The sequence below is a fragment of the Patella vulgata genome, chromosome 8 (assembly GCF_932274485.2).
Source record: "Patella vulgata chromosome 8, xgPatVulg1.2, whole genome shotgun sequence".
Lineage (NCBI taxonomy): Eukaryota > Metazoa > Mollusca > Gastropoda > Patellidae > Patella > Patella vulgata.
The window spans coordinates 11191422-11204798 of NC_065886.2; the positions used below are offsets into that span (position 1 = coordinate 11191422).

The 13377-nt window shown below is 37.3% G+C and overlaps 1 protein-coding gene and 1 long non-coding RNA gene across 2 annotated transcripts; both read left to right on the top strand.

The window, feature by feature from the left end:
* The first annotated feature begins 3036 nt into the window (after window positions 1-3036).
* LOC126831018 (uncharacterized) lies at window positions 3037-4901 on the top strand. The gene is made up of 3 exons (XR_007684091.2): window positions 3037-3272; window positions 3793-3955; window positions 4547-4901. It is a non-coding gene; the product is annotated as an uncharacterized LOC126831018 (long non-coding RNA).
* A 2039-nt stretch (window positions 4902-6940) lies between these two features.
* LOC126831002 (adenosine deaminase-like protein A) lies at window positions 6941-9812 on the top strand. Its single transcript, XM_050561621.1, has 2 exons — window positions 6941-7266; window positions 7975-9812. The coding sequence occupies exons 1-2, from the start codon at window positions 7054-7056 to the stop codon at window positions 8830-8832; spliced, it is 1071 nt and encodes a 356-aa protein (XP_050417578.1). The 5' UTR covers window positions 6941-7053; the 3' UTR covers window positions 8833-9812.
* Window positions 9813-13377: the final 3565 nt, after the last annotated feature.

Sequence of the window (13377 nt, forward strand, 5' to 3'; positions counted from 1 at the left end):
GCAGTGAACAGCGAGAGGGCGAGGGGGGGGGGAGACGGGGGGGGGGAGACGGGGGGGGGGGGGCGGGTTCGATAATTTTCTACAGATACATAGTCTCTGGCGTATCTGGGTTAAGTGGAAGTCACTTTGCTAAAATACAAACACGGAGTTTAACACAACATATATTATTATCATTATTATTATTATTGTTCGATTTATATAGCGCTTCATTACACGTGAAGTGTTTCTAAGCGCATATCACAAACATATACTTCAAACACACAGAAACAATCAAAATCAGGAGAACATAATTAAACACAGCTGCCTGTTAGGCGCTATTATTCAAAGGTTTATATCCAACAAATCAACCGGCTAATCTCAATATTGAACTCAGTCGAGGTATTACCTGATGAACACCTACACCAAGTAGAGTTCAAAAATAAAAACGAAGTTTAAAAGAATCAACTTCATTAACAAAAATTAAACAATCAAAAACTAAACAGATAAATCTAATTCAAACGAAACAAATAAAACAAAGAAAATGAAAAGAGCAGTTCGTTACCATATTACATTAACAAAATAAAGGAAATCAACTTGTGAAAATTTTTTCAAAAAATAAGAGCAAAGTAACACTAATGTTAATAATTATCAAAAGGAACCAAGATCTTAATGATAAAAACATCATTATTATTACTTACTATCAACATGATAAAAAGCTATTATTATGAAGTTTGATAAAAATTCAGAAGTAAATTTTAACTTTTCCATATTTCATTAGACAGAAAATTGTATTAAATACATCAAAAATCATCAATAAATTAGGTAGTAATAATATTCAAACATGGCTTGAAATACCGGAGATCTTGCTACAATAACAACACAATTACAAATTAAATCAAATCAAATCATTGAACTCGGTCAAAATATTCACCTAATGAACATCTCCATCAACTTTAAACATTCTATTATTGAATTATTATTGAAAGCAGAGTCTTTATGTTCCAAAGTCTTGACCAATCAAATTGCTTATCACACCTTAGCAGAAAATTCTCATTATTGAACTTAGTCAAGGTAACTATATAATAAAGCAACTCACTGATAACTTAACTCTTTAAGACAAGTTATTATAGAAAATTGTAAGGGGATATAATTCTAAACCATCTATTCAAAAGACACATAGATCAGAAAAAGCAAGACAAATACCCAAAAATACAGCCAATAAACCAAGTTCAATTAAATTTTTCAGTTCTTCTTATGAATAGCCGGTTTCCAACTTCATTCGGTAACACTAAATTATTTCCTTTATTTGCACTCATTTCAGAATCTACAAATTGTTGTTACAGATACACCATGGCAAAGATCTCCATGTTAAAATTATATTTAGAATCTTTTTTTTTTTTACCATTTCTATCACATGTAAACTTGGGGGTCGGCAAGATTTTCTTTTAATTATTAATTCAAATGAACTTGAAAGATATTTTAAACAACAACTTTTATTACTATACCTGACGAGAGGGGTTCACTAATCCGCGGATGCGCCGCTATATCAGTGGACTAATGAACCCGCGGACTAGTGAGCTTTCACCTATATAACATACCAAATACACGTGGGTCATTCCACTCTTGAATTTTCCGTGTATTTGATCGTAAATCATAAATGGTACTCCCACAGATGGGCCTTTCACCATTACCCCCAAATTTCAAATATTTCACGGACGATTTCTATGCATGGTTACCATTTAAAATAAAGAGATTTGAGCTATTTGCAATGTGGGCTGATTTTCAAAGTTCATTTTCCAAGAAACCGACAAAGATTTGGTTTCAAATTTGTCTGTTCTCAAACACACATCGATACACACTATACATGTGACAAGTATAACAACCTCTTACACATGTAAACTGTTGTACAATTCCTAAACCTTTTTTTTGGGGGGGGGGGGGGGGGGGTCACGGTGGCTAAGTGGGTAAGACACTGGCTCACTAGCCTGGAGGTCGGGTGTTCGATCCCTGCATTGGCCGAGAAAGTTCATCCAGATTTTCCGGCGTGGTTCCGGCTTGTCAGTGATGCAGGACGGAGGGCCTGACAAGGCAGTTGTCTAGTCGTTCGGATGGGACGAAAACCGAGGTTCCGTGTACACATTTGAATGCACGTAAAAGATTCCTTGACAGTTGGAATTCGATATAAGAGTAGGTCATAGAGCCGCTGTCCGGACAAGGTTTCCCTCACAGGACACTGTATGGCGTATGCCCGTCTTCATTAGCCCAGTTCGGAGCAGAACAGTAGGACGATAAACCCCATTCCATTTCATTTAATTTCATTTCAAAAATTGTTTTAAAATATTTAGTTTTTACCGATCAAGTATTTATAACAACTTACCACCATTTCATATGAAGGATTGGCCCTTTGTTTAGCTTAAAAATTGACGACTTTATGCTTGTCAGAAGTTTTACCTTTTAAAGGAAAAAACTTTAATAACTTGGTACACTTTGAGGTTGTCATGCAGTTCACCCAACTCCACTAGAAACTATAAAAAAAACATTTACTTGTAATTGTTTGGGAAATTTTGATCGTACGCCGGCGTTGTGGCCTATTTTTATTATATCGAATTCCAGTAGGCCTATGGGTTCTTGCCAATATGTACACGAGATCTCCTCCAGTTGTTGTCCCACTCGAACAACATATTGCCCAGTCGGTACAAAACAATAGGACCTTTAAACCCCATTTCATTTCATTTCTATATGGGCACCAGAAACTAAATACACATGTAGAATCGAGACTGGTGTCGTTTCACTGAATTCACGTGAACACGTGAGACTGGTTATCGAATCAAATGACGACACCAAACCTCCACGTACACAACAGAAAAAATACTCCCAAAGCAAAGCCACCACAAGCTCAAACTATCTTTTAAAAAAATTGATAAATGACGTTGATGATTTTAATCAAAATTGTCAAACAACATGTTAACATTTAAGAAACTTGTAACTTTTCTATTTTTGTAAAATATATTAGCAGCTGTCTACCTGTGAATTGTATAAAAGACACAGGTATCTCTGAATTAATCACTTACCTTTTTGATTTCTGTACTCTCTGTATAGTCGTTGATCTGAAAGATTTATCATCATGCGTTTTTTGCTGACCGTTCTTCTCTTGGTTGCTGTAGTTATGATTGTTGCTGAAGCGAGTCATAGCGGTCGTCGTAATAGACGTCGTAATAGACATAACAGACCATCGTTGAGACACGTCAGCTGTCAGAGGGTAAAGAATGCAGGTGTTTGTGAGAGATGCTGTGGTAAGACTTTGTATTTTGGGTCATTAACTAAAAGCGCGTGGGTCGGGAAAACGCAAAGCAGACAGACGTGAAGGAGAGGGTTGGGTGGCGGGGGCATAGGGTTTGCAATCAGAAAATTTTGAAAATTAGACTGCTATTTTCTGTACTTTGGGACAGGAATAGAAAGTCGAAAAAGTACATCAATACCTGTAAATACCGTAGTCATAAAATTGAGAAAGAATTTGCCTTGGACGTATTTGTTTGATGGTTTGTCAGTGTTTAGCATGCTGCTATGGCTCGTCGGTTTCAATAGTCGTTCGGATCGTACGAAAACCCGAGGTTCTGTGTACATGTTAGCATGCATATAAAATAACCCTTGACAGTTTGCATTCGATATAAGTGTAGGCGGTACTCGGTAGTGGCGCTGTATCGACAAAATGTCCCTCATAGCGCATTGGCGGAAAATCTGCAACATTGAAATATTATCGGCCGGGCGCTTTGATTTAAGCCAATGCTTTTATGTTTTTGTTTTAAATTTTAGACCCGTGTAAAAATGTTGAGTGTTGTGAACCTCTAACTTGTTCTGGGGGTGAATGTAAATGCAACGGTGAAGTCTGTGGAGAGAATCAAACCTGTAGGCCTACAGGTATGGGAGGAAGTGGTTTTGAACCAGCTGGTTCGAGTGTTCTCAGTTGTGTCGACAAGTAAGTATACCCCGTATCATGACAAATCTGATTTCAAAAATAAATCTAAATTTGGTAGAAATTTCAGGAATAAAGATAAATAACTGAGATTTCAAACGATGTGTAATTTTCAGAGATGGGATCAGTGTCAATATTTTTAAATGACAAAAAAAAAATAATGCTGGTTATCTTTTAGGTTTGCTATGGGAACACCCTTTGACCTCGTTTGCTCCAGGTTTTTTTTCCCATTATAGAGTCGTTTTGAAATTGTGTAAATAATATATTTATCATTGGAATATAATTCTATTACTGTGTGTTACTAATCTTGATGTCCTTAAAGTAAAAGTCGGGACACTAGAATTCCCTGGGTACAAATTTCGGCGTTGAAAGAGAACAAAACATTGAGTCTTTTCAAGCCCTGTTCTCAATTGTTAGAGGTGGAAGTGCACGTAAAAGATTCATTGGCAGTCTGAATTCAAAGAAGAGTAGACAAAACCTAGCTGTGCAGCCACAATTTTGTTTGCTGTATTACGCGTAAAGTAAGAATGATCTTTCTCCAATGTCAAGTAAATTGTCTACGACATGCTAAATATCAATATTTTTCTCTTTCAGTGCAATTGTCCAATTCTAAGAAGTAGATAAGCAAACCAAACATTCCAGACCTTTAAAAAAAGCAACAACAGATGTGATTTTCAACAGACGAATAGTATACAGTACAGCCTGGAAGATCAACACCAATTCCGCTGATATAATATTGTAAAAGAAGAAAATAAATGCTCAGAAACCTAGTTTGTACAAACGTCTCGGTGCATCAGGTTTAACAAGGACAAGTTTCAAACGTTCACTTAAATTTCTTGACTCATGTTGATCCACAATCGGCAGTTTGCAAATATTCCATGGGACATAGAATTCTTGCTTTACAATATTATGTTAAATATATTATAATAAATGAAACTCACATCTTTTATTTAGTGTTTGTTATTTTAAGACAAGTTCATCTTGTGTGTTATAAAGGGAATTATTTGTGTAAGACTGGCCTTACATAATAATAAGATTGTTGGTAGGTTGTCTTTACATAATACATCGTTTCGTTTTATTGATCGTAAAGAAATAACATGAAACGGGCTATAGAAGACGGACATGCGTCATGCCGTGTGCTATATGGAAAATATTATCAACCAGAATTGGTCGAAAGGATGCCTGGCTTGCAAAAGACTCGATCTAATTGGAATAAAACAGATTTAATTGGAACCCGGTGCTGACAACAATATGGTTTCTTATCACTGCCTGTCATCTAAACAATCAGAAGATTCGATTTCTTCAGCACGCCCATCCCCGGAAATGGAAAGAACACCCGATCAAATTATTATAAAAGTTTTCAGATACATATCCACTACTCAGACGAAATTCTCGTTACAAGGGGCAAATCTCTAAGTTACCCAGCTCAGTATCATCCATATTGTAATCTTACCGTGAAAAGATGGGCTTCTGATATCCAATATTCAAGACATGCGCAATGCAGTGTGCCATGAGGATAATTTTGCCCCGACAGCGCCGCCACGACCTATACTCTTTTAGAATTTCAACTGTCAAGGGTTCTTTTAGGCTGTCATCTAAAAATTCCGAAAATCCGATTCTGCCCCTGCGCCCCCCCCCCCCCGCTTACCCCTGGAAATAAAAAGAAAACCCGATTAAATAAGTATATTATTTACAGATCCAATTGGCATTCCTCGTTAACGTATTTAGCCCGATATAAGCCTACCACCCAATGTAGTTACCATTAGCAACTAGATCATAAGGCCTGTCCTTGAGTCAAGTGACGTGGTGTTGGTCCCAAGCTTGTACATGACAAGGTTGTAGGGTTGTCTGCCTAACCTCGTGGGTTTTCTCCGGTTCCCCATATTCTCCGGATATTAACTAAACTGGGAAATGAAAACAAAAATAAATAAAATAAAATTTGAAGAGGACACTGCCTTGAGATATTTTTGATAAAAACAGATACGGTAGCCTACCCGTCGTCTAAAAAAGGGTCTTTTGTAATACCGATTATGGTAGGCCAAATTCTTGCGAAAAGCACATGAACGTAATGGAAAATGAAATGAAATAATATGGGGTTTAACTGTTTTGGTCCAACTGGGCTATATAAGGTCATACAACATAGTGTGCTATATAAGGTCATACAACATAGTGTGCTATGAGGGAAATTTTGCCCGGACATTGGCGCTACTCTTATATCGAATTCCAACTGTCAAGGGTTCATATTACGTGCACGCCACTGAAGGTAATTACAGTATGACGTACACCATAAATAAGGCTCAACTGGCGTGGTTTCGATTCTCCAGTTGTACGTGACAAGGAGTAGGGTCGCCTGTCCAACCTCGTTGGTTTTCTCCGGGCCCTCCGGTTTCCTCCCACTGCTAAAGACCCCTACGCGCAAGCGAATTATGGAAATCAAATTGAACCATATGTTGGTCCTGAAATGACCTAGTTTGTTTCGAGTGGACGTTAAACCCCATCTCTCTCTTTGCATCATGGTGATCACGTGGCTAAGTGGGTAAGACGCTGGCTCGCTAGCCTGGAGGTCGGGTGTTCGATCCCTGCATTGGCCGAGAAAGTTCATCCAGATTTTCCGGCGTGGTTTCCCCTTGTCAGTGATGCAGGACGGAGGGCCTGACAAAGGCAGCTGTCTAGCCGTTCGGATGGGACGAAAAGAAAACGAAAAACCGAGGTCTCGTGTACATATTGGCGTGCACGTAAAAGATCCCCTGGCAGCTGGAATTCGATATAAGAGTAGGCCGTAGCGCCGCTGTCCGGGCAAAATTTCCCTCATAGCACACTGTATGGCGTATGCCCGTCTTCATTAGCCCAGTTTAGGAGCAGAACAGTAGGACGTTAAACCCCATTTCATTTCATTTCATTTCTTTGCATCTTGACGTGTGGCCCCCATGTGTCAGATCCATGGACAAACTTTAGATAAAACCAATTGAATAGAGTTATACCCCTTGGTATAGAAATCAAAATATTATTCATTGCTAAAAACTCAAAGCTTACGTTTTATAAGAAAGTCGTTTGATTTAGTTCAGCTTTTTAGCTTTACTATATAAATAACTGATTTAGCAATGGTAACAGAAATGTTGAAATTTTGTCGAGATATTCCAAAAGTAGAGCTTCACGCCCATCTTAATTCAAGTTTTAGCCGTAAAACGTTTCAGCATTTACTGGATAGAAAAGCTGAAACTAAACCTGAAGTCAAGGATTTCAAAGTATTTTTGGAAGATGGTGAAGCAGAATCACTTAAAACAGCTTTCAGACTGTTCAAAATGATTCATCAGGTTAGAGGTGTTTTTTTATAAGGCAAACTGTTTCACACTGATGATACGAAAGCCTTCTTTAAACATTTTGGTAAAGATAAACTCAGTCTTAATAAATTGAAAATAAAATTGAAAATGAAATATCTTTTAATGTTTCAGTTGCTTATTATATCCCTGGGGTTGGGTGGCTGAATTAAAGTGCGTGCATTAGATCACAATGGTCTGTCATTAGCCCTGTTTACGTTTGACCGAGATAAGAGTGCCGTTCTGGGCACGGTAACAAGCCGCGATAAATTTCAAGAAATTGACCCGTTTACATTACTCTACAATAACCGGTCTCATAACCGTGCCAGGCACTCCAAATGTGGAACTCTTCACAGAAAAGTTAATTTCAGTCCCTATGCAGATTACCTGGTTATTGCGGTTGATTTAGTTTGGGTAGTCTGGCAGCCATTTTGACAGAATAGTCACGACGAAAAAAGGTCAATGTTCATTTGCCGCATGCGCAGTAATCTGTACTGAGTACCGTTCTCAGACCGAATAGCGTTTACACTACGAATTATGTTTTCACCTAGTATTTTGGTTACCTTCCATGTGCAGCTAAAGACCTTTATGTGCAAGCGAATTATTGAAAAATAATTGAACTGTGTGTTGTCCCTAAATGACCTAGTTTGTGTTGAGTGGACTTTAAACCTCATTTTTCACTGTTTATTATATTTTATTTTTCAGGTCTGTGATGATGAGTATTCCATATATAAGCTGACTTACGATATTATTCACGATTTCGCAGCAGATAATGTCAAATATCTTGAAATTCGATCAACACCTAAAGATATTCCACAGGGAGGCCTGACTAGGAAGTCCTATTTACAGACTATGATTAAAGCTATTAAAGCCTGCGAAGCTGAAAATCTGGACATCATGGTTAAAATTCTACCGTCAATCGACAGACAGCGTGGTCTGGAAGTCGCAGAAATAACAGAAAAACTAGCAAAAGAAATTGCTCAAGAATTCCCTGGGTATGTTCCAGGTATTGATTTTAGTGGAGATCCTCAGTTTTTAGATGGATCCGACTTTATACCCTTTTTTAAACAAGCTAAAACAGATGGCCTTAAATTAGCTCTTCATTTGTCAGAAATCCCAAACATTGAATCTGAAACTCTTGAAATATTAAAACAGTCGCCACCAGATAGAATCGGTCATGGAACTTACTTACACCAGTTTAAGACTGGGGAAGGGTACGAAGAAATACTGGATATTGTTAAAACAAAACAAATACCTTTAGAGCATTGTCTCACGTCAAATTTAAAATCCGAAACAACAGAAAGCTTTGAAGCTCACCATTTTGGATACTGGTATGCCCAGAAACATCCACAAGTCGTTTGTACAGATGGAAGAGGTGTGTTTTTATGTGAATTATCCGATGAATATGCAAATACGGCCAAAGCTTTTAATCTAAATAAAGAAGAACTATGGGACTTGTCCTACAGAGCTATCGATTATACATTTACATCGGAGATCGAGAAGGAACAATTAAAAGAAAAATGGAGCAAATTGAAAAATAGTTGCTTTCTTGAAAAGGAATAAAACTGTCTATATATAAAAAAAGATAGGGGTTTTTCAATAGGGTTTGGGTTGATAGGGAGCAGGGGAATGTGTTATTATCTATAGTAACATATTAACTATATCACTCCTGGACTCATGCCAGTTGATTCCATACTGGAAAAATGACATGATTTTAGCATATTTTAATCATTTGATTTTACAAAAGACCCATTAGTTTGTGTAGGAGTTGAGTAATGAATGAATGAAATGGGGTTTAACACAACCTTTCTCCACCACTAGGTTAATGAATGCTGGTTGATGTCATGCAGTGTGCTATAATTCATGTCATGCAGTGTGCTATGATTGATGTCATGCTGTGTGCTATAATTCATGGCATGCAGTGGGCAATGATTATCATGCAGTGTGCTATGATTGATGTCATGCAGTGGGCTATGATTGATGTCATGCAGTGTGCTATGATTGATGTCATGTAGTGTGCTATGATTGATGTCATGCAGTGTGCTATAATTCGTGTCATGCAGTGGGCTATAATTCATGTCATGCAGTGGGCTATGATTGATGTCATGCAATGTGTTATGACTAATCCCACACTTGTACAACATGACAAGGAGTATGGCTGCCTGCATAACCTTGTGGGTCTCCAGATCCTATAGTTTCCTCCCACTGCTAGATCCCTGTGCTTAAGGGAATTAATAAAATATGTTGTGGAGGGGGCCTGGGTGGGGGGGGTGTTCAGTGGTTTTGATCCAACGCTTGTAAATGACAAGGAGTATGGACGCATACATAACCTCATGGGTTTCTGAGTCCTACGGTTTCCTCCCACTGCTAGACCACTATGCTAAAGCGAATTAATGTAATATGTTAGTCTCAAAATGACTTAACACATGTTAACAGCTCATGTATCAGGATCCTTTATTATTAACCAATGTTATCACCCCACAAATTAAGATCTTTGATTCTGATCCTTGTTCAAAACCAATCTGATTAAAACACAGATCCTACATGTATTTCGTTTCGTTTTTTATAGTTAAAAATTTCGTTTTACTTGTCTTTACTGCACTAGGATCTGAAAGAGTTGTTATCATTGACGTGTTCTGGATGGTGTGAGGGATTAACCAATGAAACATTATGGCGAGCTTTTGGCGTGAGGTGCACGGAACTGTGGGTGATCCACTAGAAACATCAATACTGATTGGTTAATCAAATGTCTGACGTCATAGAGTCAAAAGCCGCTCGTATGACCTCTGAAGTGACCTCCCAAAACAACTGGTCAGATCATGTAGTGTAGGCCATCGAAAGTATAAAAAAACAAAACGAAATATAGATCTGTATTTCAATCAAATTGGTTCAGAACCTACGAATTTTGAATTTGGCCAGCTAGCGGAATAAGCCGTCACTTTTAGGAGAAATATCCAAGCTTATTGGATTCTGCTGGTCGAATTCTGAAAAGTACCACCGTCAGATCGAAATTGTACCCTACTAAATAACCAACAAATTCCTCAAGACGGCCATCTTGAATATATATACATGTACTCTTCAAAAAAAGTAGGGGATATTGAAATGCAAATACCTATGCAGGTTGCGATATGATAAATAGTCATGGACGTTTGACATGCTTTGAGAGCATGTTCACAGATGAAGACCTTACATACCCCCAACAGAACCACTGAGCTGCACATGCGACACGCAATAGCGCCATACACGTGTGGGTGTGTGGGTGTGTGGGGGGGGGGCGACATTGTCAAATTTGACACTTCAAGGAAGGGTTGATGAAAACTGCCGCGTGGTGGTTTATCTATCCATGTTTGCTTTCCTATCGGTTTAGCGTATCTTTGCTTTAGTGTGTTACGTTTAATTTGATCGGGAGACGTGTTCGTCGACGTCAACGTCAACCGACAACACTGCAAGAATTGGCCGTAGCACTGCAAGAGGAGTGGATCAGATTGCCCCAAATCGTGATTGGACGGTTGATTAGGAGCATACCACGGCTAATTTCTGAATGTCTGAGGATTGGTGGAGCAATTACTCATTATTAAGACAAAAATCAAAAACGTCCATTTTCACTTTTGACGATGTATCTCTTTGCGAGTGAAATGGGGCCGTCAGATAAGTCGTCCATATGAACTGTTTGTGTTCATTTGTAGGCAATTGGCCTGTTATTAACATTATTACACTGGTTACCTCTAATAAAAACAACAGTGAATTTCCCCAGTTTTCTTCAAGGGTGGCATTATTCTGATTGTGAATGTACACACATTGAAGATATATAATATAAATTTCTTCAAGGGTGGCATTATTCTGATTCTGAATCTACACACACTGAAGATATATAATTCATCAAACACATTAGGTGCACTATATTTCCAAATTTGTCAACCGGCTGCCGGACTACAAAGATATACTTTTATCACAGCTGTCACATGATAAAGTTTGATGCGTTAAAGCTACAATTTCATATTTTTAAGTTATATTTTTAAAATTTATTAAAATAAAGCCTTAAAATAGATGGTATCCATAAACCGTCCTACCTTGTTAAAGAATAATCCTATTAATCCTATAATTCACTATTGCCAGCTGAGAAATTGGCAAAAATATCATTTTCAACTTTAAATTCCAACGTTTGAAGGTAGCTAATGCATGGAGGCAATAGGAAAACAAGGGAGGTAATTGTGTTATTATTTCCTGTGTCAATGATTTTTAAGGGTGGGAAATAATGCCCATGGTCGTATAATAGTGAGTTGATAACCTATTGAGTCAAAGACATAAAAATAATTATGTTTTGACTTTCTTAGAAAATATGAAATTCTCGCTTTAAATTCATTTGTAAAATTTGACGTTGTGATGGCAATGCATTGTAGATTTCAGCAAAAATCATTCCCATATATATTGAAGTTAGCTGTGGGTTGGAAGTAGTATATATACATTTACAAATATATAAAAGCCAGAAGGTCTTGCGTATTGGTAAGAAGAAGATGTTTTCTATTCGTTCTACGTTAAGATAATAAAGCTTATCATATCAGACTATTCCCGCAAATAATGGGTATTATAGTCATAATATTTCCACGTGTTGCAAAATAATAATTCAACAAACATTAAAGGAGCTAAAATGCTAATATTTGGGACCTAGTAACTGACACAAATGTAATATGAATGTAATAAACAGATTTACATTCAGTTGTGTTCGGCGGAATACGCCATAAGTTTCAATTGAATGGCAATCGTTGGCGTTTGGTTATTCCAGTCTATAGCAAGGGGTTTCGAATCCCCGGTTGTACGTGACAAGGAGTAGGGTCGCCTGTCCAACCTCGTGGGTTTTCTCCGGTTTCCTCCCACTGCTAAAGACCCCTACGCACAAGCGAATTATTGAAATAAAATTAAACCATATGTTAGTCCCGAAATGACCTAGTTTGTGTCGAGTGGACGTTAAACCCCATTTCTCTCTCTCTCTATAGCAAGGGTATTTACTGCGCATGCTCTCCAGATACGAATATAGGGTCACCATTTGACCTGACCTGTGGAATATGTCTAGCCGCGTTCTTTGAATCCCTTGTTCTAAATGGCGCTGAAACGCATCATGGTACACGATTCGTTACCAATACCAATGGTAAAATGTTTATTGTGTCTTGAATTTAGAATATCAGAAGCCCATCTTTTCAGTGTAAGATCACAAGTCCAATGTTAATTTGAAATGACAAATAATTCGTGTTTTCAATGTCGAAGATTTTTGGTGATATTGAGTTAGAGACTTAGCTACTTTAATCTAGGAAATTCATGCTTTTTGACGATTGATGGCATTCCATAAATTAGTGTGCAGTTAAGTTTTTCGCAAAGCCAAGGATATCTAATATTCAGCCTTTGAATACCGATTTCAGTTAACACACTTTCAGGTAACACACTTAGTTAAAATATGTATTATGTAAGATTTAGATAAAGGGCTGACAGTTCTCGCTATAATAGTTAAAAAAATAGATAATGAAAGGGGACTTTTTTGAAAATTTCAGTTAAATTACTTCATTCTGGGCGTTATTGCCGTCTCGATTATCCATTTTTTTAGTTAAATCATTAACTAGCAAACGTGTTTAAATCTGTTGAAAATTAAAAATATCCGATGATCTAGAACGTTGATTTTTGGCTTGGCATGTGAATAAATGTCTAATTAAGGACTTACAACATTTGAGGACAAACGAAAGATCTGCATCAGGCAGATTCAACTCTTACAAATGCCTCTCAAAGTGGAAAAAATAAGTATTTCCAGTTAACTTTAAGAACACCTTTGACTACGGGTGAGTTACCCCACCCCCACTTGAAAAACAAACCAGACACAGGTTTATTTTGTTGATATGATTTGTTTGTTTATTACAAGTCTCTATGATAGAAATTTTTTTCAATGTAAATATAAAACATACAATTAAAGAAAATCTACAAAAATAAACAAATGTATTGATTTCATTACATACTATTTCACATTACACAATATTCCACATTACACAATATTCCACATTACACAATATTTCACAGTACAATAACACATAATGATTTCATTGTATAATATTTCACATTCGCTTA